At 41.3% G+C, this 25632-nt stretch overlaps 4 protein-coding genes and 1 long non-coding RNA gene across 10 annotated transcripts in view; 2 read left to right on the forward strand and 3 right to left on the reverse strand.

Moving 5' to 3' along the window:
- Window positions 1-18: 18 nt before the first annotated feature.
- LOC116936649 (DNA mismatch repair protein Mlh1) lies at window positions 19-3004 on the reverse strand. Its single transcript, XM_032943864.2, is given in 8 exon segments — window positions 19-544; window positions 609-807; window positions 897-1156; window positions 1222-1546; window positions 1620-1838; window positions 1960-2054; window positions 2120-2405; window positions 2470-3004. Coding segments are annotated over 8 exon segments (2211 nt in total). The 5' UTR covers window positions 2917-3004; the 3' UTR covers window positions 19-164.
- Window positions 3005-3072: 68 nt separating this feature from the next.
- Window positions 3073-8523, forward strand: LOC116936647 (mediator of RNA polymerase II transcription subunit 1). Of its 2 annotated transcripts, none has more exons than XM_032943854.2 (17): window positions 3073-3370; window positions 3431-3564; window positions 3646-3847; window positions 3989-4321; window positions 4380-4538; window positions 4599-4819; window positions 4883-5225; window positions 5287-5632; window positions 5784-5862; window positions 5932-6797; window positions 6868-7210; window positions 7270-7358; window positions 7423-7605; window positions 7676-7722; window positions 7793-7931; window positions 8003-8234; window positions 8338-8523. In XM_032943854.2, exons 1-17 carry the CDS (start codon window positions 3257-3259, stop codon window positions 8471-8473), a joined length of 3966 nt encoding a protein of 1321 aa, XP_032799745.1. In that variant the 5' UTR covers window positions 3073-3256; the 3' UTR covers window positions 8474-8523. The 2 variants fall into 2 exon arrangements, with proteins under 2 accessions (XP_032799745.1, XP_032799747.1); XM_032943856.2 differs by having other exon boundaries at window positions 3074-3370; window positions 6889-7210.
- A 167-nt stretch (window positions 8524-8690) lies between these two features.
- Window positions 8691-9866, reverse strand: LOC116936654. Of its 3 annotated transcripts, XR_006642644.1 has the most exons (3): window positions 9830-9866; window positions 9605-9675; window positions 8691-9499 (listed from the first exon to the last, which is right to left on the reverse strand). It is a non-coding gene; the product is annotated as an uncharacterized LOC116936654 (long non-coding RNA). The 3 variants fall into 3 exon arrangements; XR_006642642.1 differs by lacking the exon at window positions 9830-9866 and having other exon boundaries at window positions 9605-9746; XR_006642643.1 differs by lacking the exon at window positions 9830-9866 and having other exon boundaries at window positions 8691-9489; window positions 9605-9738.
- A 240-nt stretch (window positions 9867-10106) lies between these two features.
- On the forward strand, window positions 10107-11951 carry LOC116936653 (mitochondrial amidoxime-reducing component 1). Its single transcript, XM_045168244.1, has 6 exons — window positions 10107-10493; window positions 10557-10727; window positions 10814-10991; window positions 11079-11290; window positions 11356-11430; window positions 11570-11951. The coding sequence occupies exons 1-6, from the start codon at window positions 10246-10248 to the stop codon at window positions 11697-11699; spliced, it is 1014 nt and encodes a 337-aa protein (XP_045024179.1). The 5' UTR covers window positions 10107-10245; the 3' UTR covers window positions 11700-11951.
- Window positions 11952-22878: 10927 nt separating this feature from the next.
- LOC116933017 overlaps window positions 22879-25632 on the reverse strand; it is a 31234-nt gene continuing 28480 nt past the window's right edge. For all 3 annotated transcript variants that reach the window (XM_032940922.2, XM_032940920.2, XM_032940927.2), the window contains exon 3: window positions 22879-25567. In XM_032940922.2, coding sequence (XP_032796813.2) covers window positions 23630-25567 — 1938 coding nt within the window. In that variant the 3' untranslated portion in view covers window positions 22879-23629. The remainder of the gene's footprint in view (window positions 25568-25632) is intronic.

The following is a 25632-nucleotide window of genomic DNA, read 5'->3' on the forward strand; positions in this document are numbered from 1 at the left end:
GCCAAATAAAGAAAGCTGAAAGGTTAATCACATATGTACTGCATTGAAGCACGCAATTTAGAACTTGCAGAAAATTTATCTTGATGAAATTTGTTGATTATGACTTCGGACGTAGCTTATCAGGTAAGTGTCGGAATAGTCGGGGTTACCACGACCAGTGTTGCTCAGCATCGCTCAAACACTTTATAGAGATCAGGTAAGTCGGCAATCTGTAAGATGGTGCCGTCATTTATCCATGCTTTGGGAGGAAGTAATGAAGCCTTTATGGCAGGATAGAGAACATGCTCCACCGTCCACTTCCAGTTTTTATCAGAACCAACGTTGAGGACCTAGAGTGTGTTGACGAAAACCTTTTGTTAAGAAAACGGCTTGAGGCTGCAATAACCTATAGAAAATCTTACTTCATGGTTGTTGGGTTTTCGGTAGAATCGAGCCATGACTCGACAGATGGTATCAAAGCAATCTTTTTCCACGTTCCACTCAACATCCGACGCCAGACGCAAAACAAAAGATGGAAGTTGAGTAAGGTCCGGAATATAATCCACTACATCAAAAAGAAAATTTAGCGACGGCATGCTAGAACGATGAATAACTGCTAAAACTGTTACCCAGAAGTAATGGTATTGCAACAAGATGTCGTTTTTCGTTAATTTGCAGACTAAAATAATCATCTAGCATCTCCGATTTGGAAAACAGAAGCTGACTTGCTAGATTTGCCAGGTGGTCCTTAGGCCCGTCATCTGGACGCCATTCATTCTCTTCCTGGTCCAACGCCATCAGAGCAAGATTGTACAAGGGAGGAGGATCCTGCAAGAATTAAATAATAATAGTTTAAAAAGAAAAAAGTTCAATCAATGAGAAAAAAGATGGTCGCATCTATGTATAGCATTTGTTACCGATAGGCAAATAACACCGCAATTGCCAAATTCATCAAGAAATCTTTGATAAAAGAATTCCTCCGCAACTCTTTCCATGTGAAATATGTAGAGACGCGTTCCATACTGAATGAGGCAGTGCTTCTCACTCACGCAACCGACGAATATTGAATCTTTGAAAGTATCACGCAACACTTGATCGGTATTTTTCTTGACATCTTCACGCAACTGCGTAAGACTTGTAAGTTCAAACTGACGTCTTTCAACGATTCCTTGTGCAACTGCATTCAAAGAAAATACATAAACCATTCATTGTATGTAACGCTACATAGACAAGAATTATTACCTGAACTGCGATGTCTCATTGTACTATCGCTGCAATCTGGAACTCCTTGAATTGCTCTTTCCGCTTCCGAAGGTATACGTTTTTCAGTTTCTTTCAGCTGGAAAACGGCGGCGACAGGCTCCTCGGAGGACTCCATAGAAGTTTGATTGATAAAATTATGACTTTGATTTGATGACGACGGCGGCATTGATTCCATAGTTGTAGAGAGAAATTTATCGATTTTCTGATCACGACTGTCGGTTCGAACAAGTTGCTTGTCGTAAACTTTTGCACCGGCTACTTTACTCTGCTGTTTGTCAAGGAAACTAATCGGCGGAATGACAGTCTGTGAGCACGAAAGGCTCAAAATGAATAATCCAACGCGTTTGGTTTATAATTAAATATTAACTATTATTTACCTGTACAGCAAAACTTCTTGATGTACTAGCAGCCTTCAACAACATATCTGCTGACGACTGAATCTTATGTATTATGGCATCCTCGTTGAGGAAATGCACCTCATGCTTGGTCGGATGAACATTAACGTCGACGCAATTGGGAGCAATTTCCATGCTCAAATAAACGAAAGGATGTTTTCCTTTAGCGAGGTAAATTGCGTAAACGCTATCTAGCGCTCTCTATATAAAAAATAAATAAATGAACGCAAAAAATAAGTAAAATAATAATAAAAAATATAAAAAATATTGAAAACATACAACCAGATTATATATTATGAGTATGAGAAAATTCTTAATTTACCTTCAATGGCGTAGATTCCACAAGGCGATGGTTTATAAACAAGAGTATGGTGAACTTTGCCCCAGAATAGTCAACATTGGATATCAACCCGTTCACTTGGGTTATTTGAAACAAAATTGTTACTTATGATGTTAAATTCACCCCAATCAAACAAGGTTACCTTTAACTTTAAGACCAGGGTCTTCTACTTGAAGTTTGATTAAATCTTTGGCCACAACATGTCCATAGAGAATTCTGATATTATCTTCTTGTGTTGAATTTGGAGATGTCCTCACATCTGACCCATTATCATTTAATTTCTTTAGGCTAAATCCAACTGAAGCATTGTGCACAGCAAATCGTGTGACAACTTCTATAATTCTGTTATGCTCTTCTGATGGAGATTTCAGAGAATTCTTTCTAGTAGGAACATTGTAAAAAAGGTCTTCTACCACTATTTGTGTACCCTGCATGAAGAAAATTCTACATGTATGATTGACATCAGTCAGTTAGTAGCAGAGACTGAATTACCTGTGTCCCTGCACATGGTTTTGGTGCTCCAATCAGCTTACCATCATGATATGAACATTTGTAGGCACATTGCATCTCACTAGTTTTTGTTATGATGGTCAAATGTGCAACATGGCTTATGGATGCCAGAGCTTCTCCACGAAATCCAAAAGTACCGATGGCATTCAAATCTTCAAATTTTTGCAATTTACTAGTAGTGAAACGTTCACATACGATTGGGAAATCTTCTTTATTGATTCCACTCCCATTGTCCTGGATTTTCAAAAGCTTTAAACCACCGTCTTTCACCGTCACTTGAATGGATGTTGATCCAGCATCCAGACAATTCTCTAACAGTTCTTTAAGAGCATTAGCTGGCCTTTGAATGATTTCCCCGGCCGCAATTCTGTTGACAACTGTTTCTTCCAACTTTAATATGTTCTTAGGTCTTTTGTTTGGTTTATCCATTTTTAGGCGGGAAGACAGCGTTCGTTCAGTCAAACCCTGGTCAAATCACGGAACCACGGAACAGTTTTTTGTATTTTTTTTTCTAGCAGGCCATTGCGCTGTTGCCAGCTAAGTTTAAAGCGGTAGCGATAACAAAATCCGGCAACGCTAGCAAACCTGATGATTACCCTTAGGGTATGTTAAAGGCTGACAAAGTTGAATGTCCTGATAAATTCGTGAAAACAATTATTTAAAAATATATTGTAGCATGAATTCCGCTAGCAATTTCCGCGAAAAGAGCCGAGTGAATTAAAGTTCTTCTGGGCCTTGCAACATCATAGAAAATTCTTGACCTATCATTATGAATGAAAACAACAAAAAAATGCAGCTGGAGCTGCTAATGGAAAAGCTCAGGCACAAAACAAGCCACCTGAATTTAACAGATAGCGCCAAAACTTTCCGAATGACTATATTGGTAATAAAAAGGTTACATGTACCTGTGCTAAACATTTTTAAATCATTCTGGGGGTTACAGGAAAAACGCTATAACAATGATACAGTGGAGAAATTGCAGTACCAAAAGTGTCTTGATCTGCTGCAAACCAACATGAAAGTCACTTCATTGCAATCCATGCTTGAAAGGCTGGAAAGCATATCTAGACAAGCAGGGTAAAAGAACATATGCAAGACTTATATATACTCTTATAAATGCATATATCCTAATTCTGAACATGTTTATCTTCCCTGCAGATTGAAATTCACAGCTGATGGTTCAGGAAGAGCGTTTTTCATTTCATCTGATATGTTTTATTTAGAAGTAATTGTGGAACAAGGAGGCTCTGTTTGTGAAATTCATATCCAGCATGAAGGGAAAAGTGAGCCACAGACTTGCAATGAAATTGCTGTATGTTTGAATTCTGGAAACTTCTCAAAATTCACTAACCACCTTCAGGTAAGAAAAATGAAGATCAACCATGGTTTTATTTACTCTTCCCCAGTACATTTGACTTCTGATTTATTGATGATACGTTGATGTATTTTAAGGAGTTCTTACCTATTTTTTTAATAATAAAAAAATTACTACTACTTTCAGGGCTTGTGTGCTATTTATCAAGTGAGTGCAGATAAGAAGCTCAAAGCTAAAGCTTTTGCTGCTTTAAGTGCCCTAGAATTAGACTTGGGTTCTATGTCAAAACTTCAAGTTTACAGGCAAGACATTGCCATGCTTGTCCACAAATCACCCCTTGGCATTGTAATGCCAAGAGTAGGAGGGTTGCCACTCACCCTTACTTACTTTCTTTCTCCCTACGACCTGGTGAACGTGCAATCTCCAACACTTACCATGACGCTGGAAAAAATCCTCGAGAAAAATGCTGGACTCTCTTGCACGATTGGAATTGACAGCGCTAACAATTTTCAGCTACCAGTAAGGTCACAAAGCGATGACTCATTTACCTGTTAACTATATCTTGTTGTTTCTTCAGATTTCACCACTATTCTCTGTCACCAGAAATTCAGAAGGAGAAAGCGTACCTGCGTTTTCACCTCTTAACGCTGTTAATAGTGCATCCTTGCCGGCAACTTTTGTTCTACGTATGCGTGACCCATTAGTACTATGCTTTTCATTTGCCCAACAAATAAAGGTAATAATTATATTGTTTAACTTTCTTCTCCTTTTTAAATTCCTTCACTATTTTTTTCAGTCCATTACTGGAATGGAAGTAGGAAACTGGGATCAACCTGAACATTTATTTCGTTCTTTGATAAAAACGATATCAAAGGGCCTCATAGAATGCTCTGGAATTGAAGATGGGATCTCTCGAGCGCTTCATGTAACTTTACCTGACCAGCAGCATAGCTATTTTATCACCGAAAGCGAAGATGCTGCGTTGAAGTGTTGCTCAGTTAGCTCCATTCCATTTAGGTAGGTACACTAATTTTCTTTTTAGTTCCGAATCCTAATTCACGAATCCTTGTTTTCTTTTAGTCATCCTTCACATGTACCGCAAATTCTTGCCATTCTCAGAAGACAAGGGCTACTGAACGCGCTGCTTTCGTCGTGCATTCGGCCCAAAAGTCAATCGGACTCGGATGCTGCATTGACTTTTGAAATCAATTCGATTGCTCTTGACCACATGTCTGTTACATTTGAACATCCGCTTTTAGAGCAGATGTGCTCTGTGGAAATTGATTTAGGTATGGATCCTACTTGTATACGATGTAGTCTGTTTGGAGCTGAGGATGAGAGGACATCAAGCGACGAATATGCTACACGAGTGCTACAGCGGTGCTTATCCATTCCAGTTACGATGCGAGCTATTTTGCGTCAGGTAGATTTACATATTCTTCACCTGGTAATTGTGCTCAAATGCCTTTTTCTTTGAAATTTAGATGCAGTCCCCGTCTTCGCGGTGGTCAAATGGACCTGGAGACCCTCAGGGATCATTTGAACGACGTTTTCAGACGCACACCAACGGGGATTCGGATTCCCACACCGGACCCAATGGGCAGTATGGCAACCCATCTTTTACAGGCGGTGGTGGTGGAGGAGGTTTCGATTCTGGCCATTCGCCTAGAACCCACAACATAGGAAATAACGACGTCATGATGCATCAGTCCATGTCAAACCCTCATGCGTCAACTCCAAAAGAAACCGAGAACGAGTCTTTCAATGGAGAAATGGAGCAGCCAGGCGAAGTAGTCTCTCTTGCCGAAGATGGTACATCAGCGAACCGAAGTAACTGACTCGAAAACACCAGTCCTCCGCTAATTTTTATTTTTATTTTATTGGTTGTCAGTCATTTGTTTACTATAAAGTCGCGAATTAAAGTTAGTTCAGTAAACAGTTGTATCCCTTTCGTTAATGTTGAACCCGTCTTTTCCTTCAGGTAAAGCTCAGTTTCTTCCGGCGTCCGAATCGAGAACTTCTACTTCTACACTAGGGAATGCTGATCTTACAAAATATAGGTGTGCAAGTAACAGATTATTTACCACCTCCATGATTCATCAAATTGATTGTGTGGTCTCATTATATAGTGTCAACTCTCATTCATCGGACTCGATACTGGGCATTACTTTGAACAATTCCTCGACGCAGTTCAACCCGGTTCGTAGACTCAACAACGATGTATCATTGAAATCTGAGCCGGTTGACATGGAGGTCAGCGTACTTGAACCTACGACAGAGAATAACCAAATTATTACAGAAGATGCTGATTCCCTGTCGTCGAACGATGCAGTTGCATCTCTACTGAACGTCTCAAAGAGTAGAGAGTCACCGTCTCCCAAAAGCAAATCTGCTTACCCGTCTGTCAGCATCACACCCGTGAACTCCCTTCACACTAGTTCGCATACTGCCGCCTATCCAAACATCAACTTGGAACGCCGACCCGGAATTGAAATCATCCCTTTCAGTAAAGATTCGTCGTCGTCAAGTATCCCTAGCTCACTGACCATCACTCCTGTAGGTGGCAAACCACCAAAAGAAAAAAGCAAGTACAAAGATTTCCGCTTGAAGGAGAGTCTCGCTCTTGATTCCGAGACAAAAGAGCGAGATCGAGACAAAGAGCGAGAAAGGAAGGAAAGGAAACGACGTAGAGAAGGAGAGAAATCTCCTTCAAGTGGCAGTGGGGGAAAACCAACAAAGATGATGAGCCTAAGTGCTACCCTAATGGGGCCACCCGGAGCTCTATTGAAATTGGATTCCAGTCCGAAACTAAGCCATAAAAATAATAGCAGCGGAAGTAACAGCGGATCTACACCACCCGCAAATACCAACCAGAGCCCTCTAACTTCCCCTTCGAAATCCAGCAGCAAAAGTTCAACGCCGTCGAGCAGCCCCAAACACCCTAGTTCTGGTGGTAAGCCATCAATGTCAGCTCTCTCAATGTCAGCTCTGAAATGTAAGTAGTTTAAGTAATATTTGTTTATATGATCAATTTATGGCAATATAAACATTACATGTTTTTAAAGCTGCTGCATCCTCATTCACAGGTTCAACATCACCATCTTCAAAATCAAAGAAGAGCAAAGACAGAGATCGCGAAAGAAGTGACAAGGACCGAGACAGGGACAAGGATCGAGAACGGGATCGTGACAAAGACCGAGAACGGGACAGAGAAAGAGACAAAGATCGATCGAGAGATCGCGAAAAAAAATCGCGGACACCGACTCCAACATCCAATCACCATAGTCGTGGCCCACCTTTGCTCAAGACCAAGTCGCTTGACTTCGCCTTAGCCGTTGAAGACAAATCGGAAGAAACCAAAGAGGACAACAGTTTCGATTCCATTCTTGCCCTTGCTACGGCTAACAGGTACTAATTGATAATGCATTCTGATGGGAAAAGGGATAAAAATGTCTTCTGTCTCTTAGCGAAATGTTGCCATCTCAACTGGATTTGCAAAGCTCTATTCATGCAGTCACCCAGGAGCTTCTATCTTTCTCACCTCCAACCCTGTCCGGTAAGCATAGGTTTTACCTGTTTCTTCGTTACAAATCATCATTCCCTGTTGTTTTGTAAACTAGATTCTGAAAATGGCAAGGTTAGTGGTAGCACTGGTGGATTGCCAGGGGACGGTTCAATGTCTTGCCCGTCTTCGGGCAATCCGAACAAATCACCGTTACGATCAAGAAAAAGTTCGCTATCGGCCGTCATTGATAAGCTTCGCTTGCAACATAATCCAGAATCAGACGTTTTTCAGAACAGTGGTAAGGCACTGCCTGCTTTAAAACTTGCATTTTGTTTTTAAATTTATTTCGTATTTTTAATGCTAATTAGGGCCCAAGTATGGTGCTGATCCAGCATCGAGGATGGAACAATCAGAGGTTAGATATAATCTTATGTTAATTTAACTGCACGCGATGTACTTTACCCCTGAAATTTAACAACGAGCAGGGTCGTTCCAGCTTCATGGATGAGTTGATGGAAGGAAGTGATTCATCTGCCAGTCCAAAGACTAACGATGTCGAGGACAATATGCATTTTAATAGGATCCATTCGGGAAGCAATTCTCCAAATGATCCATTTTCTCAGGGTAAATAGCCTTAAATAAGTGAAAAGATCTATTTTAATTTAGAAAAATAAAATGCTCCATTAAAATTGTAGAAGACAGTGGCATTAACGAGACGACTGACGCACATGAAGGAGAATGTAATGGAGATTCTTTGCCTGACAAGGAGTTCGTTAAACCGTTCCCGCCTCCGTCCGCTCGTGGAACCTACGGTATTCGGCCTCATGGTTACTTATCGAATTCGGAGGCTGATCTGAATCCTAACTCGCCATCCGTTTCTGTACACATAGTAAATGTTCCTTCTCCTCTAGCTTTGCAGCAAACGAGGTAAAAACGGTGTAAACGGTTGAGCTCTATTGGTCTTGTCTTCCTTTTTGCACTTTGGTGTGTTTGAAACATCAGAGTAATTTGAGCGATCTTCTTCATGTAGATCTCCTTTAGCCAATCAACTTGCTCTTGTTACCGCCACCAGCGGACCATCACCAGCGTCGAGTACCCCTCAAAGCTCGCCGTGCATAATTGATGACGACCTAATGGATGAAGCCCTAGTAGGCCTAGGGAAATGATCAATGTCAATACTTGTCTCAGGTTGGGAAAATAAAATAAGTACATCAAACGTCCGTCTTCTCCTTCATTAAACCAGATTTTCCTACTGGTATAGCAAACGTATTTAAACTGTTTTAGACATGTTAAAAAGCAAGCCATTACAGACACAATCAACATGTTCAAATGGGGCGTGAATCAGTGAGACCTGATCAGTTTGCAAAGCGATCGAGAATGATGTTCCTTTGAAGAAGATTTCATTTTATTGACAGAGCAAAAGACATGGTTTTGTGATGCACTTTTTTTTCTCTGTTCTGCGACTTTACAGCCTTAGTTGACGTCGGTAACAGCGAGGTTATAGGTATATGCTGCCAAGGGACGAATACTAGATTCGCAGTGTTCATGAATAATAAAAAAGTAGAAGCCATTAATAATAGCAGCTGACTCAGATGCACTCATACAGAAAAAAGTTGGATCCGTTTCAGAGTATTCGTCTTATTATTTTTTTTCCTTGTTCTGAGTTTCACGAGTTTTTCTGTAAATTCAAAATCCTCCTGTAGGTAAAACAAATAAACGAAAACTTTGCCAGTTACTGCGAAGGATACGGTGTAGTACATCAAACTTTTAATCGATACGTTTAGAAAATACGCTGTTTGTGTTGTCAAACTAATGACATGGTGCTCGCCCTCGTTACCACATATGTCTGTTGGGAGATCAACGGGTTACGCCAAGAACATAGATGCACATTCGTGCGAAGGAACTTGATTCCTTTGGACACCATGTTATTGTAAATAATCGTTCTGTTGCTTTTGCGATGGATCTACGAGCAAAAATGGCGCTTGGTTCTCCGAGTTAGTGGGATTCAAGAGTAAGAAAGAAACTGGAGCGTATTCTGGAAAGTGGATGCGTACACAACTTTTATGTCCAACGCCTCTCTCTCTTCGATCGATGAGTTTGTTGCCTTGAAAGCGCCGCAGCTGCATTCAGCCATATCGTATATGCCGTTCAGCAGTTCTGGACACATTTGTGATTTTTCTGACTGGAAGTACCTTCCAGCAAATTACAAAACCGAAAGGCAGCGTGTGATTAACAAATGTAGTTGCACTAAGTAACCGTTTTCTCAAACTTATGGCAGGATGTGACAGAAGTATTACCTCGTTTTCATAAAACTTGCTAAATTAGTCGTCAAGCCATGTATAATCCAACCTGCACATGTGCTCCAACGCTGAAATTGCGTCGAAAAAAAAAAAATGCTTAGGTGAGAGCACCTACTCAACGTGGATACAGGATATGCGGCTATCTCGGAGAACAGTGACGTGTTTGTTGTGTAGCAAGTTCAATTAGTTTCTAGGTGAAATGCAATTGCAGTGCTTGCTTACCTAGGAGATCGGCAGATCACATGTTACTCAGTCGGACCTGACTCGGAGATAAGGCTAAAAAGTTTGTAATCTTTTAATAACGATTATGAACGTTTTTTATTCACCTTCATGATATCTGATAGAGCATTTTTAGCTTCTCTGCATTTGGTAAATTCAGGTAATAACTTAAATGATTTAAACTTTTAATTATAATAAATTAGAAAATAGAGCACACCTCCGGCTGCGAGAATTGGCATTGCTGTTTCGCTAGTCAATGTTTACATTTGCAAACGTCAATTATTTTTAGGTTAGTGTGAGGCCCATTGTCTGCAAAACGAGACGTGAGGAAGCAATCGATCAATCCAGCCCAGTTTCTGTCACGCATTGTAGGTCTCCCCTGGTTTCCTCCTTTCACGTGTTGTTGCAAAAACACGAGCATGGATGTTAGACAGTCTGTAGTTTTAGCTGTCGGAGTTGGAGTGGGCCTTCTCACTGCCGCAGCTGCCTACAAACTTTACGTAAGATCTTCGCAGATGAAGAATTCCAAGCAATTAGTTAAGGGGTGGAAGGCGTGTGGCGTAGTAAGTCAAATCCACATTTTCCCCATTAAATCATGTCAAGGAATACAAGTGGAAGAGGCTGATGCTTGTGAAATGGGCCTTGTCAATGGAGAACTACAGGACAGGTATGCCAAAATCTTGCTTTCAAATATTTATATAGAAAGTGCAGTGTTACAATGAGATTACAGGTCATTTATGGTTGTCAACGAGAACAACAATTTTTTGCATGCTCGTATTCACCCAACAATGGTCCTGATTAAGGTGTCCATCAGTGGAAACAAAGTAGAATTGACAGCACCCAGCACAGAATCAATTACATTTCCAATTCTTTCCAAATCAGGAACAGAAGTCAAAGTGAGGTATGTAAGTGTTTCTTCTTAATAAGTATTGATGGTAATAATATTGTTTTTCAATCAAATACAATTAAAACTTTTGTGTGCTTTAGAGTTTGGGGAGATGAAGTAACTGCTTTTGATTGTGGGGATCAGGCAGCTCAATGGTTATCACAATACATATTCCAAAAAGATTCCGGAGCGAGACTGGTCCATTTACCGTACACACGCGTGTCTCCTCGCACAATGAAAACCAAACCATGCTTTCCCTGGATGAGAAAGACCGACGGGGTAAATAATGATACACCTATATATTTAAGTTTACTAATCAAACAAATATGTGAGTATTGATTGATTTTATTAATCATTGCAACGTAGGCGGTGTTTACCGATTATACTCCATTCCACTTACTATCCACCGAGTCTGTTCAAGATTTGAATTCTCGGTTAACGGACGAGAAAGAAGTTTCGACACTTAACTTCCGCCCAACCATCACCATCAGCGGATGCCAGCCCTACGAGGAAGATGAATGGAGATTTATACGTATTGGCGAGGAAGCTGTCTTCCGCTACGTCAATGGCTGCAGCCGGTAAAACGTCTATTCCCGTAACAAAGAACCTGCTATATGACTTATCTTTGTTGATTTATTTATAGATGTGTATTAACTACGATTGATCCAGCAGCTGGAATCAAAGACCCTGAACAAGAACCTTTACAAACTTTACGAAAGTATGTATAGTCCGTGCTACGTTCTTCTCTTTCCACTTCGATATGTTTGTTTGTCTGCGCAATCTTATCTCTTGCCTTTGTTTTTCTCCCCTCTTGGTTCATTCTCTCCTGTGTTTTTTCTCTATACCATCCAATGTAGATATCGCCTGGCGGAGGATCCGCTGTTGCGTAAGGCCATCGGCGAGTCCCCCCTCTTGGGAATCAATTTATCTCTGGACCAACCGGGCCGGATCCGTGTAAGTGATGTTGTCTACGTCGGCCAACTGTAAGTTACAATGCCATCGAAGCATTTCGCAGCTGTTCCACTCCTTGGATTGGTTTTTCGATTTTCGCTTTTCAATCTTTATGGTTTGAAATTGGGTTGCAGTTATTTGTTATCTACTTTTGTATTCAGAGTTTATCAAACTGATTATCTTTTAAATGTTGGCTGCGAAGTATGTTACTTAAGCCTGTAGAGTGTAGACTTTTATTGTGGCGATTCAAGTTTGAGAAAAGCACAAGAATCTACTATAAAATGGAAACTGTTGGTTCATTTATTTGCAAAGACGTAAGCGAATTACAGACACGCAATCAGGAATGCAAGCAAATAAAGAAGTCTAATTGTAAATAGTCTGAAATGTCGAGAAAGAAAAACAGATTAGCGAAGAAGCAACGAGCTTATGCATCTCCTCGGCTTTCAGATAAATGGAGGGAGAGAGGGGTCAGGTTTTTTAAATAGAGTTTAGTCGCTTTCAGATCAAACGTTAATTGCCAGCACGTGTGTAGCCAAAAGACTGCTTTCTTCATGGAAGAAATGTTGAACTTGGCAATCTTATTCATTCCGGGTGGAAGGATTGCTGCCAAATTAAAATTACCCGTCCTGACGGATCTTCTGTATTGCTGATTACGTATACTAACACAAACAGCCGAAAAACCACAAGGAAAATGCAGGTTACGGTGAAAATAAATAAAAGTCTGTATACACAGCAAGTTATGACGTGAGTTATATCGTAGCCGTTTCTTTATAGCTTAAGAAGCAGAGTACAACGTAAATCCCCTGTATTTCACAATTTACGCTCCTATTTTTGAAGAAAAGCGTCCCTCGACGTACATTTCGTTATGCGCACTATACAAAACCTGGACAACGTTTTACGACGTTACTCTCTGACATGGAATTCTTAGCATTTTATCTTGTCTGAATTTCGTAATTTTTTTTTTAGTTTAAACACGCTAATGAATTTCAAATGATGCGCGAATGTGATCTTGTTTCTAATTCGTTTAGGTTCTCCATGAAACTCCAAATTGCTGAACATCAAGCCATCAGACTTAATTGAATAGACCCTTTTTTTTTTAATTATCGAATGCCTGTCCGCTTTAGGTTGTGAGAATATTATATCTACCATAATAGCGATATCATTGTATAAGCCCGTCTTCTTTGTCTATACAACAACAAGCACAAAAGAAAACGGCCGTGATTCAGAATAGGTTGTTATGTAGTTCATCGTAGATTATGTTGAATATGTTGAGAAAAGGACTGTTACATCGCATTAATCTCTGATGTGGCTAGCTATAAACTTTGCACAACATCTACAAACGTATTATACGCAACCCTAATTAAAAGATTGACTATAAGGTATTCTCTTGCAGTGCGAACTGGGCATTGTCTTACCGTTTCTAACGAGAAGCAATGTTTGAACGCTACAACGGCTCCGTATTATAAACAAATTTCGCTTATTGCTTACGGGTAAAGAGTAGGGTTTCTTTTTTGCCCACTTTATTTCATAAATTGCTTTTAGAGTAAAGCAACTTTAACTATCGATTTTTGTGTTGCTCTCTCAGCCGTTCAAAGATCACAGTCCTGTTTGTTGTAGTACGTGTTTACGATAAAAACGATCGCAAATCATAGCCGTTGAAAAAAAAAAGTTGGGATTTTCGGCCGATGAAATGGATAACATCTGGCTATCCGTAAGAATCCCAGAGCTGTTGTGTGGGATGGCCAAAAATAGGCACAGGTAATTTCCCTGAAAGCTCGTAAATTTTGGCTGTATACTCTCCGACCTTTTCAATGGCTTTCTGACGATAGGGTAGCGCTTCACTTGTTTTTTTTTTTTGTTGAAGCATTTCTTTTCCTGTTTTATCTTTTGTCTTTTAAAGTTGTTGATGAAACAACTCACGAAAGAATCACACACACACACACGGTTAACGACCCTCGTTTGGCGCATCCACTCGTCGGGGTTTATTCTCGATTACTTTCCGAGTCAAAATAAACTGTGTGTTCACGAGGTCACGAAGCGCGAAATCGTGAAATAATTGTCTTTGCGTGCTGATGATTGAGTAAGCGATCCCTTATACGAAAGCATCCCCTTTGACCCCTTTTTAAATTGTCTTCACTTGATTCCGTTACGTTTCAAATACCCGAGTTACTTAATCAAATGATTCACATTTTTTCAAAACGACGTAATCTTAAAAAAATTAAAGATCATGCTTTATTTCTCATTCCACGCCTTAACAAATGTGTGAGTTGGAGGAGGACTGCATGACTCATTTAGGGAAATGAAGAGTTTGGTGAGGACTGTCAGTTGGCACCATGAAAAAGAGTCTATAAATCTATTGTGTCGCATTTGAATTGTCTCCATGGGCGTAGTTGGGGGGAAACGGAGAGAGGGGGGAATGGGGAACGTCCTAGTTGCATCAATCTGGTTATATCTCTCTATATAAAAGCATAAAGTGGTGGCTGATGGGGTAGTCGATGTCGTGCTGTCTCTGACACGACGTCATGGGAAACAAACTCGGTCAATTTCAATTTGAGGCAAAAACCCCAGTGACATTCTGCGTTAAAGGCGGGAGGTGGTATAGGAAAGGGGCCGATTGTCACGGGGCCACTCCCATTTTTTGGTGGGGTAATTGTACGAGAAACAAGTCAAAAAGACTTTTAGTCTGCGTGTGGCATCTCTGCCCACCCCTCTAAACGTGGGTGGTATTGAAGCTGTTGGGAAATGGTTCACGCTTCAAACAGAAGACAAGGGAGACTGCAGTCGTGTGCTTATAAATTTCATTGTTGTTTGGGGTTGGCTCTCGGCGGGATTCGTAGATGTTGTGTGTCTACCAAATGTACACTATCAATAAGTTATTTCATCTATTCCAGCTAGAGTCTTTTCTCACCACGTTTGTTGGCAACTATGGAAGCAGCACTCAGAAGCCAAAAAAAAAAGCAGATCAAAGGGAGAAAACTTGTATAGCACAACAAACGCAAACATCGATTGGCACCGACAAAAGCCGGTGCAAAGAAAAAGGGGCTGCTCTTACATTCCTTCCGGAAGCCCTACACCCCCCCTCCACACAAAAAATGTCTATATAAAAGGATATCTAAAAAGAGACTATCCATTGGGTTGGCAAAGAAAAAACGCAATTGAATTTCTCTTATACGCATATGCACTGGTTTACACCGATGTAAAACAGACGTTTCTTATATTGCTATTCGAAAAATATGTCGCAAATGTTTTACGATTGTCTAGCGCAGCAACATTCTTTGCAATCTCCAAACTTGCAACGACAGAATTCTTTTCCTTAGACGTAGAAACACAGCGAAAAAAACTAAACACGATCGATCAGTGGGGAAAAAAAAAAGTAATATCGTTGCACTATTAAAGTTTTTTTCCCCCCTGTTGGTGGGTTGTTTGTTTCTGTTGCACAGGTTCGTCTCGAGAGACTGCCGCATGGCCATCGAGGAAAGGGCCATCCGTTTTTCTCAAGATCCAGTTCTCCCTTTTTTTTTTGTGGATAGGGGTGGGCCATTTTGGCTTTGCTGTCACAGGTGAAAAAGAACACAACATCTAAGTCAAGTGGTGGTGGGTGCTTATAGTTGTGCGTGTGGCGGTATCGCCTGGCCATCGATCCGAGAGCAACGAAGAGCAGCATCTGGAAGCAAATGGCGCAATGTCTATATAAACGCAACCGCCATGGAATAAGGCGGTCAATGGTGAAACGTCACTTTAAGTGTGTCGTTGTATGAACCATATAGACAACTACTTAGCAGACTCTTTAGGTAAACATGGGGTCTGCTGCGCGTAGCCGCATATTCAACGATGAGTGGATTGTTTTCCTTTAAAGGTATATTAACTCCCACATGCTTTTTAAAGGATCCGTTCCAGCCGGAGGAATGATAACCTTTACTTAAATGCGAATGACTAGTCGAATTCGCCTTTCCAGTCATTGGATGCAGTGGGGAAGAAAAGGGAAATTAAAGGGAGCCGAGAAAGAGAGGCGAGTTCCTCTGCAATTCTCGGAGGATTGGCGAGTTTCCGACTGAATCGAATTAAGTTTCGCATCTTGCTCAGCGCGTACACGTTTGCAGTGGCATCCTTTCATTTTTGCTGCTGGTATATCCAGCGTGTAATAACAGGATCTTTTTACTCGTATATTTGTCCGTTTTCTCTTCCAGATCAGTAAATTGCGAAATGTAGTTATAGCAAATAACATCAATCGAAGCATTTCTGTTGATACGGGATAAAGATTGAGAGCAAACGATAGTCGCTTTTCTTTTCTGTTCGGCCGTATCCATCATTTGCTGCTTGTCATCGTTTTCTATAGTAGACAAGTGGCGGAAATCAGATCGATCATCTAACGTCCATCGATATACAACCCTGATACATGAAAATAATAAAAACAAGTTCTAAAATAGAAAAGATTGTGCTAATGCGCTCAATGTCTCCCTCTTACAGATTAAAAAGAAAATGGGAGAAAACGATCGTTATCGATGCATTTGGTGAATGTATCAGCATTTCATTCGTTAGTGCCATATCGATTAAATAACAAGGTGTCTATCCGCACATCATCATCGATAAGCCTTTGCTGGTACTGGGCTCTCAGTTTTCAATTTCTCAGTTCTTCTTCTAGATTGCATAATTCGTACATAGCGGAATAAAAAAGAAGAATCATTGAAGCCCTCATCGTCTCATTCAGGGCTTCGCATCTCAAGTTTCGTCTTGATGCTAACGTAATCGGATTACCCACGGCTGCACAGCGCTCTTTCGACTTGCTGTTGATGCTTATAAGAACGGGCTAACCTCGATGCTGCTGACGTTAGCTGATTGAACCTCGTTCGCAAGAACTCTTAAACTATTAAGTCAGTATACTCCGCCCTTTTGCGAATTGTTATGTATTACCAACTGACCTTTTTTTATTTGACCAGGTTGTCAGGGATCATCACATCAGGCGGAAGATTATCGGGTTTAAACGGGTTATAAATTTACTTTTCAAATCATCGGCAGTTTTCGCCTTTTAAAAATCGATACTGCAAAGCAATCGCTGATGTTAAATAAATTCATTTCACCGCAAACTGTTGCGATAAGAAACTGGCCAATTTCCTATATTGATTTTAGCCCTAGAGAGAGTTCTGCTATTTATTTAGCAAAGAAAAACGATTTTGTCAAATGCAGCTCGTGTATACTGTGGCCGAGTGCCTCTAATGGATGAAGCCAACCGTCAATCACGTTACGCTACTGCAACTTCTATATATCCGAGGATCACTTAATTTCTGATCCCCTCTATAAAATAGTGGCTGATCACGCCAAAGAACGAATCACGCAAAAAAATATCAACAAAAACCAGAAGCTTCATTCGCGTTTCATTGACAATCTTTCCCCCCTTTGTTTTGCATATTTATTCCCCCCTTCCCCCTAAACACCCGGACTCGTGTATATAATCCGGATTTGTTGATCCAAGGCGAGCCATCTTTTTTTTCTTCTCAATGACACGCGAACGCAAAAGAAAAAGAAAGAAATCGGGTCAAAATTGTTTACGCGGCCGGTTACACGCACGTGTTTCATCCGCGAAGGGGAGTGTGTAAAAGAACTGCATGTGTGCATATGGATTGAGAAGTAAATATTTATTGAACGACACCAAACAGTGGAGAGGGAGAAAAGAAGACAAGAACGTATTTACATTCTATTCACATATTGAAACAGAGATCTCCATTTTTTTTTTTAAACCAGCTCTTGTATCTGTGAGAAAGGCAAATAAAAATGACGAGTTCAAAAAGCGGACCGCTTTGCGCTCTAAACGTCCGTTATGAACAATATACGGCGCATAAGGATCGCATTAGTAATTGATTTGCCGCAAGCAGTGTGTTACATAACAAATAATTGACATTCAACGAGAGAGTCGAGAACGTGTCAGCCACTGCCTGCAATTTTTCTTCTATTTTTAGGATTGACATCGTGAAATTTATTTGCACATGAATCGGAAAAGGATTCGTGTTTTCGCTGCTGCCTTTCTTAGATATGCAAAGTGACTTGTAGGACACGTCTCTCAGCCGTATATTCTACTCAAAGATTTGTTTCTTTGTCGGGTCGTAACGTTACCGTCCAATTTTTCAGTTGATTATTGATTTTCACTGCGTGATCTCATTTCTTGCGAGGAGTTTAAGAAGCTTTAGGCAAGATTTCGAGATTCCAACATCATTCATGTATGAGAGACTATATGGATCAAAAGCGAACAGTAAAAGTTATGATTACTATATAACCCCAAGCAAAAATAAGAAAGGGTGTATCAAAAGTGGTAATATCTCAAAAAAGGTAACAATACAACTTTTGGGGAATGTGTATCGCCTTTGTTTACCCCCCTCCATTTTTCCCCTTTTCATACTAGTCACGTCTGCCACCCAGTTACACGATTGTTTGAAAGAAGCCACGTTGGCGCGTGACGACCTTTCTTTGACTTTTCAAGTTAACATGTATCAATTATAGATGATCATCTTGTTTTTTTAACTTTGAAAAACAAAAACAAAAAATATGTTGTCGAGTTCCATCATTTCAACTGCCATACGCATTGATTTATCTTTTGCATAATGAAAAGGGACGTGTGAAGAAGCCAACACGAGAAAGGGACACTCATCTTTTTTCTTTTCTTCGAGATATGAGAATATTTTGAAATGCATACGGAAGATAGAGAGCGTCTAGGTTGTCACAACCAGTTTTTATTTATTTGCTCTTCTTGATTTGATTTCGATATGTTTACAATATTGAAGTCAGCCAGCTGACAGTTGTTGGCGCCTCGTTTTGATAATGCATCACGTTCTTCGAGGCCGTCTTCTATTTAATACAAGTGGAGGGCAGTCTGCTGCTCAAAAAGAAAATGTATTTCACAATTTAAAGATTATATGAATATGTAGGGTCTCTTTATGCGGTCATGTGAAATCCATGATGTCTTCACTGTGGGAAAGCCTCTTGAAAAGCATTTTCCCCTTTAATGTTTTCGAGTGGATATTGCCCATTTTATTCCTGGATTATACAACATGCTTCACATAACATCATATTCTTTCTAGATCATAAAATTGTGCATTCAACGAGGTCTCACCAATTAGACAATAGATTCTTTCTGTCTTTATTATATTCGTCAGACATAGTCGACACCCGATTTCCTGCAGACTTTTGCTTGCCCCTATGTTTTTATCTCTCATTTTATTTGTCATTCTTCATTACACAACTATGTTGTGTGTATATAGCTCTTCCATTTGTGTCTTCCTTCTCATTTCTTTTGTATACACATATTTTCGTTCTTTTTCGAGGATTTCTCCATCGATCCAATATGGCTGTCTCATCTGCTCAATCACGATATTGTCCAAATCCGGCAATCCTCACTTAATATATAGACGTGCACAAACGACTGTCGTTACAGATCCTCGCGGAAAAGTTGTATTCCCCTTTGAAGCACAAACATCGATGACCACCTCCCAAACTTGTGTCAAAAATTTAGTCTGGTCAAAATTTATAGTTGCACATGAACAGTTATTAGGAGCTTTCAGACGGTAAGTCGAATCACGCACATGATCACGCCAAACGCTGAAAATCCGAGTTTTCAAAAGAGACCAAATGATAAATGGCAAAAGGGGGTGGATTCTTTTGAGTTGACTGCCTCTTTGTACGCTCTATTATGTATGCAAATTTTTTATAGGCAGGAATATAGATCTTTTGGCTATTGTCGCGCTTTCGGTCGTGCAACACGCGCTAAAAATAAAGGGGGGGGGTTGCGTGCGGGAAAATACAAGGAATAGACAGCCCTCGTAATGATGTCTTCCAAGAGGATATTTTAAAGATTCGGCACAAAGAATAAAAGACCAAAAAAAATAAAAGACGACACAAGGACTTGAAATGACGCGATCATGTCGGCTCGCCATATCGTGTGGAATACAAAAAAAAAAAAAAAAGACTCTTCTTTTTTTTTTCTAGCCTTTTGGGCTGCAATGTTTTCCCCTTTTATCGTCGTCATTCATCATCAAAGGAAGAACTCGACTTGTTTTTCGATTACAACAAAGCAGTCCCATTCTTCGTTGCTTTCAGTGTCGTAAAAAACTGAAATCAACCCCCCCCCCTTTTTGTGTGCTCGTCCTGGTGTTTAATCAATAATCGTGCACTGCAGCAGCTGTCGACTGCCTGGTGAGCCGTATCGCGAATAAAAAAGAAGAATACATAACGCACACGCACGCACAAATGGAGAAAAAGAATCATCCAATAGAGCAGGAGTTAAATAGCGAATGGCACCATAGCGAATGATGAGGCGTGTCGTTCAAACTAACAGACCTCTTATATGGGCCGCGATTATGTTTCGTGCGTATATATTATCTCTCCATCTTTTTTAGCCACTTTCTGCTGACTAGTGGCCCATCTCTTATTGACCCGGTGTTAAACATCTGATGCGACGCCCCGCTGAGCTAAGACAAAACAGTGAAACATTTCGGCGCAGTCGATCGCAATCGCATCGCAATAAATTCGTGAAAATTCCCAGCAGTTGTTGGGGATAATCAAGCGACGAATTGAAATATGGTTAATGCAAGCGGCAGCTAACATCGTCTAATTGATCATTAGCACCGTCTGTTACGCGTTAAAGGGGGACACGGCAAATGGGTCCCAATTGTTTATCCCGTCTATGTTGGTAGAATATTAAAGAACGCCTTCTAAAGCGAAAGATTTATCTCTTCCACGTACAAGTCATCGCACATTTGGTTCTGTATCGGGAAATGAAGTGGGGAGGTGGGAGGGAAAATCAGTAAACTGCACTCTAATGTAGCATGAATGAAAAAGGTTATACGCGTTGCTGGGATTCATTACCGTGCAAACGGCTATACGAATATTTACCTAAGGCTTTTAAGATGATTGCCACAATGAATTTTGCCTAGGACGTCATTATTGCTTGCACTGTGTGTATACATGGGAATTCAAGATAGGAGGCGTGTTTTCGATATTTAATGAGCCCCGAGATGCGTCACTGAATTTTTCCTTTTCAAACTCGGATTTCACTAAATACGAAAGAGGAACCGCATGACTGTTTAGCCGTTTGCTGATTTATTGAAGGCCAAAGAGTAATTCTATACAATTGACGATGTTGCAAAATATCGAGGGCTTGGTTCGCTATTGTTTAATGTTTAAAAAATAAAAGACAATCAATCGATTGGCGTTTAAATCATTTCCGTAAACACTGGGAATTCCTCCATCGTCATTCACTGGCGCTAGTAAACACGACAACAACCACGCAATCAAAATAAAAAGTCTTCAATTTACAGGCACACGCACATATACACACATATGTATGCAAATTTATTCATCATGCAAATGGCGAATACTTTGAGGCGGAATGGCGCATCGTCATAGTTCGCCCCTACCCAAAAAAAAAAACCCTCACACAAAAAAAAATATGCAAATGTTACTTAAAACTTTCGGGGTAGTTCGTTTGATAATTGTCTCAGCGACATGTATACAGTGTACATGGTTTTTATATATGCAACGCACAGAGTGTGAAGTTTTAACGAGTGAAAAAAAAAAGAAGATTTAGCTGAAAGTCTTTGCATGCAGTTCCCACGTTATAGTTGGTGTTTGTGTAAATCCAGTTTATTTATTTAAATAATTGACAAGTTAGAAAACAGAAATTAAATTTCTTTTTCTATTTAACCAACAACCAAAACTAAAAAAAAAGAAAAAATGAATCTGTACTTTTAAATAATAACGATTTGTTATTTCATATAATTTAATGACTATAGTGACTTGTAGAAAATACACACTTCAATTTGTTTTAGTATTTCCGCCTTTCGAAAAGGAGGCAGGAGATCATTACGAGAGTAGGTTTAACGACGGGCGAATTTAGTGAACATATTGGATTTTTTTTTTTGGAGGGGTGGGTGGGGAGAAATTCGGGACCTGTCCGTAACGGCACGCATTTAGTCGAGGGTTATTATGCGTTCACCCGACGATATAGTCACAGCAGCAAATGTGCATTATGAAAAATAAAAAAAAAGGGGGAAAACTTTGGATAAAAACATTTGATGTTTTTCCTGTTCGTGGAACATAATTAAACGCACACACACACAAAATAGCCTCGTGTGCTTTTTTTTCATAAATATTTTTCCATTTCCTTTCTTCTTTTTCCACCGCCGTCACAAACTTTAATGGCGTCCTTGCGGTCGACATAACAGCGTCGTCCAAAATGATTTCCATGAGAAAAGCAACAACGTATCGCCTTCCGGAATCCGCCCGGCCGCATGCCGCACAAAACAGAAGGCCAGGCTTGGTTACTATGGCAACCGCGTAAATCCCGATTGTTTGCTTGTTTGGCTGCCTACTTGCCCGCGTATCTTGCAAGAAACACGTCCTCCAATGTTTGCTTTCTCTATACGATCCATTTAGAAAAAAATAAACGAACAAAAAATATGTTTTTAAACGGATCCGGCCCGTACGTCTCCAGTCAATAAAACGCACATTCAAGGACGTTGGTCAGTTTGAAGTTCTTGGTCGAGTGGATTTGGTCAGATGAAATATGATCGTCTTTACAAACTTTTCTTTTTCATTTTTTCCCTATTAAAATAAAAATATATAAAATAATACGCGTTACCAACAGCTTTACAGTAGGGCCAATGAGGGAAAAACGGAGTTTAAAAAGATTGCGGCTGTGACGCAATGCGACGTTCAACATCGCTCCCGCCGTCGCATTCGGATTCTCTCATTGCCTTGTGTGTGTGTGTGTGTGTGCGTGCAGCGATGGGAAGGGTAGACAAGGAAATTAATTACGCGTGTGTGGGGGAGGGCAATACACACACGGGACGCCCATCATCGACTCACTTCCTGGACAATTTTTTTGTTTCTCCCTAAAAACTTTTTTTTTTTTTTTTTTTTAGCCCAATTAATCCTTCCGCACCGTTGCCGTCATTACCGACAGCTGGTCAAAAGTTTTTCTGCCAGTTTTTCAGCCCAGCTCTCAGAAAGAAAAATTGTGTTTCCAGGTAGCGGGGGATTTAAATTCAGTAAATATGCAAGATGAGCAGCAATTTGATTGATTAGATTTAAATTTGGAAACATTTGGCCGTCTGGCTAACGGAATTGATTATTAAATTAATTAACGTTCTCATTCGCAGGGTGACCTTTTTAATATCGACCCACGTTGTAACCCCAAAATTATTGCCCGAAACATTGGCAATCAATGTTTATAGCACATCCACGTTTATTAAATGAGCTAAATATACAAGATGGAATGGATATAAGAGACATGGTATTTTTTTTGTATACAGTTAAGTTCTAATGGAAGAGGAGGAGGAGCAAGAGGAGGAACAACAGCATCAAAGTAAAAAACAAAACGAAAAAAAAAAAAAGATGGGAAATGTTTTTGCATTTCCTTAGAATAATTACCGATGGCACGTCTCACTTTCTCTTTCAGCTTTTGACTCTTCCTGCTCACATCCTTTTTTGTCTTATGTACACGCGCAATAATTTTACTTCGGATTCAATCGGATTTTCTCCGGCTCCGCACTATCATCACATTTTTATGTACATATTTTCACGTTGACAGTTTAAACTATAAAGAACCATGAAAATACATCGCGTGAAGGAGGGAAAAATGATAATAATAAACGAACGAAAAGAAAAGAAAAAAAAAACGGGAAAAACACAGGAAAAATGGTCATTTTTGTGTAGGAGGTTTCAAAACAATTTTGATGCAAAAATTGGAATTAAACACAAAAAAAAATTACGTAGACGCACACACAGAATGTGTACACACACATCTGCAATAAGACGGTGTGTACTAAATGAAACGTTTCAATGTTCCAGCATTTCTCTTTCCAGGTCTGCCAAAAATGGTTCCGTCAATTCTTTTTTTGCCCGCAGGCGAATGCCTCACGAACTTCAAATTATTTTTTAAGGCACACTTTTCTTTTTCTTACTTCCCTATTTATATTTCAAACTTCCGTTCCGTCTTCACCCTCGTCTTCGTAGGCTGCCTGGCCACCGCTATCACCGCCGCCATTTTCTAGATCTTCTAATTTGACCGAATCGCCCGTCGTCGAAAGTCTTTTCTTCGGTTTGGGTGGCGGTTTGGGCGCTACTTTGGCCGGCGAAGCGACGTCATCGTGATAGGGCACGACACTCGCCGGCCGAGCGACAACTATTGATCCGGGCGGTTTGGGGGGCACGGCCGGGGCAATTTTCCTCCTCAGGCCTGTATTGCTACTCAGACTGGATACGCTGGCCCGGCTTCCCGCCGTGCGGAAATCCGGAATGGGGGAAATCACCTCGGGCGCCGCGTTAGAGTATGACGTGTTGGCGCTGGTGGGCGTCGATGAATCGTTGAGGAGATGTTGCGTCTCGCTGTCATCCGCCCGCCGGATCGGCGTACTGCTGTTGTTGTTGTTGTTGAAATAGCCAAGCACCGGCTCACGACCCATCCGGTGATGATGATGATGATGATGATCTTCGTATTGACCATTCGATAGGATGTTGGGCGTGCTTTGCTGATGATCGCGTCGTTGCTGGACCAGCGGGGACGGAGGCGGAATATCCACTTCCTCGATGGGCACGTAATAAGCTGGAAGAGAGATCTTGTGCCCTCGGCTGAGCGTGCTGGATTGCATGCGCGGACTGAGACCCGACGAAGGATTAGGTGTCAGGCCGGCAATTTTGTTGAGCGACAACGCCGACGTTGATGATCCATCAGCCGTCACACGTGGTCCTATCGTATCGTACAAAGGTTGTTGCGGTTCTTCCGCAGGTAACGAACCAGGTCCGGGTGAAGAAGAAGACATGGGTGGAGGGGAACTAGCCCAGCTGGGCATCCTCGGTCGAGGTCTTCTGGGCAGCGTCACATATCCAGGTCGGGCTCCGACTGGAAGTAAAACGGCCGTGCTGCTCGTCGTGCTGCTGCTGTCCGTAAACTGGAGCGGCGGATGGAGACCAATCACGCCGTAACTGGGATGTCCGGCAAGTTGAGCGGCACTCAACGTCGACATCATCATATGCTGCTGTTGGTGATTGGCCGTTTCATTGGACGCGCCCGAATGAGTACTAGGTGATCCGCCGCCTCGGGCCCCTCTGTGCGGAATGTCCAGCAAATCCGGATAGAAGGATCCGTCGGGATTTTGTTGCACTTGACATCCGTCCAACATCATCAAGTGCCTTGTCAGACTTTCAGGAACTCGACTAGTGTCGTAGCGATCGCCCGGAATGTACGTGTTGGATCCGTGCATCATCCGCATTTGTTGTTGCTGCTGCTGCTGCAGCTGCTGATGACGCAATTGAAGTTGCATTTGCATGTGTTGCTGGGCGTCGATATCCGTTTGAGAGACGGCATGGTATCCGTCGGTCGAGGCATTTTGCAGCGACGTGTGCTGATCCATTTCAATGTCCAGCAGAGATTTCTCCTGTTCGGAAACGGCCGCAATCGATCCGTTTCCGTTGACCGTTTTGGCCGAACCGTTCAATTTGGCGGCGCTGCCGTCGCGTGGCTGCGGCTGCTTCCTCTTTGGCACCCGGCGGACGAGGCAGACGATGAGCAGGACTAGTCCAACGAGCAAAACAAGGGCGCCGACAACTGCCAAGGTGATGGCCGTCGTGTACGACATCAATCCCGTCTCCTCCTCGATGAGGATGGTGACGGGAGCCGGAGGCGTTTGCAATGAAACATTGGCATCCACTTGACCGCCTTTATTGCGGGCGATGCATCGGTACTGGCCAGCATCTTGCTCGCTAATGCGTCGCAATGTCAAGTTGCTCCAATACTCGAATTCGGGTTGCTGCGGTTCGGCGTGAAGCGAAGCAATCGACGGATTAATTTTGGTCGGATGGGTCGACTGGCGGATGACAAACTGCTCGCTCTGCGACGCCGTCGTCGTGTTGACAATCTGAATAAGCCGAGCGGAAAATGAGAGTAACAAATCTCATTAACTGACCCGAGTTTCTACATGTG

This window comes from Daphnia magna, linkage group LG1 (genome assembly GCF_020631705.1).
Source record: "Daphnia magna isolate NIES linkage group LG1, ASM2063170v1.1, whole genome shotgun sequence".
NCBI lineage: Eukaryota > Metazoa > Arthropoda > Branchiopoda > Diplostraca > Daphniidae > Daphnia > Daphnia magna.